This window comes from Cicer arietinum, chromosome 3 (genome assembly GCF_000331145.2).
Source record: "Cicer arietinum cultivar CDC Frontier isolate Library 1 chromosome 3, Cicar.CDCFrontier_v2.0, whole genome shotgun sequence".
NCBI lineage: Eukaryota > Viridiplantae > Streptophyta > Magnoliopsida > Fabales > Fabaceae > Cicer > Cicer arietinum.
Window position 1 is genome coordinate 41,086,869 of NC_021162.2, and position 1,026 is coordinate 41,087,894.

The window sequence follows — 1,026 nt, forward strand, 5'->3', positions numbered from 1 at the left end:
CTATATGTTGCATTAACGTAAACGGATCATGGTTATCAATATTTCCACTACTACTTGAAATATTTTCTGGGTCAATATGTGGGGCTTCTTCACCATGCTCAGTCCAATACCAATAATTTGGTTGGAACCCAAACCTATACTAGTGAAGTTTGACTTCACTTGCAGACAATATACCGCTACACATGCAATTGTGACAAGGACATCTGATGCCACCATATTTTACAAATTGATTTCGACTTATTACCTTCGTTATAAACTCTTCAACACCTTTTGTAAAGGTTGGTTTCAACCCCCCTCGTTGAACATAAATTCTATCATATACCCAACTACGATCTGGATGGTAGCCATCCATATTTTGAAGGACAAACAAATAATTGAGGAGCGATGAAACTGTGAACATAATGTAATTTTACATATCAAATAGGATACCTGTACAAACCTCCAACAAGTTATTACTCAAAGTTCAAATTGAAAATAATGTTCTCCAAACATAAACTAATTGTCAAACTAACTATAAATAGTTATGCAGATATTTGCTGTAAAATTAGTTGCAGATAATTTAGCTCTCATTGTCAAACTAACTTAAATTGTCAAACTAACTATAAATAGTTATGCAGATATTTGCTGTAAAATTAGTTGCAGATAATTTAGCTCTCATTGTCAAACTAACTTAAATTGTCAAACTAACTATAACAAGTTATTGCTGTAAAATTGTCAAACTAACTTAACATTCCTTTTGCAACAAATAAGAACAAATAAGAACACATTTCAACCAATTACAACCAATTCCAATCAGCTCTCATTCCATTCATGTGCATAAAAGATTCATAATAAAGGAGAAGATAAAATAAATAACACATGAACGTGATGTATAATACTGCACAAACCCCTTAAAAGTAAGCTATCTATTTCAAGCTGCAGATATTCAGACACGTGTTCAACTGATTTTCCCACCTTTACTACCACTACCCACTTGGCACATTAAAATTGGAGCACCAATTTGTTTAATGATGGAGCTTCATGTGG

The 1,026-nt window shown here is 32.8% G+C and overlaps 1 protein-coding gene across 1 annotated transcript in view; it reads right to left on the reverse strand.

Moving 5' to 3' along the window:
* LOC101504463 (uncharacterized) overlaps nt 1-216 on the reverse strand; it is a 3,881-nt gene extending 3,665 nt beyond the window's left edge. The window contains exon 1 of the mRNA XM_012720039.1: nt 111-216. Coding sequence (XP_012575493.1) covers nt 111-216 — 106 coding nt within the window. The remainder of the gene's footprint in view (nt 1-110) is intronic.
* Nucleotides 217-1,026: the final 810 nt, after the last annotated feature.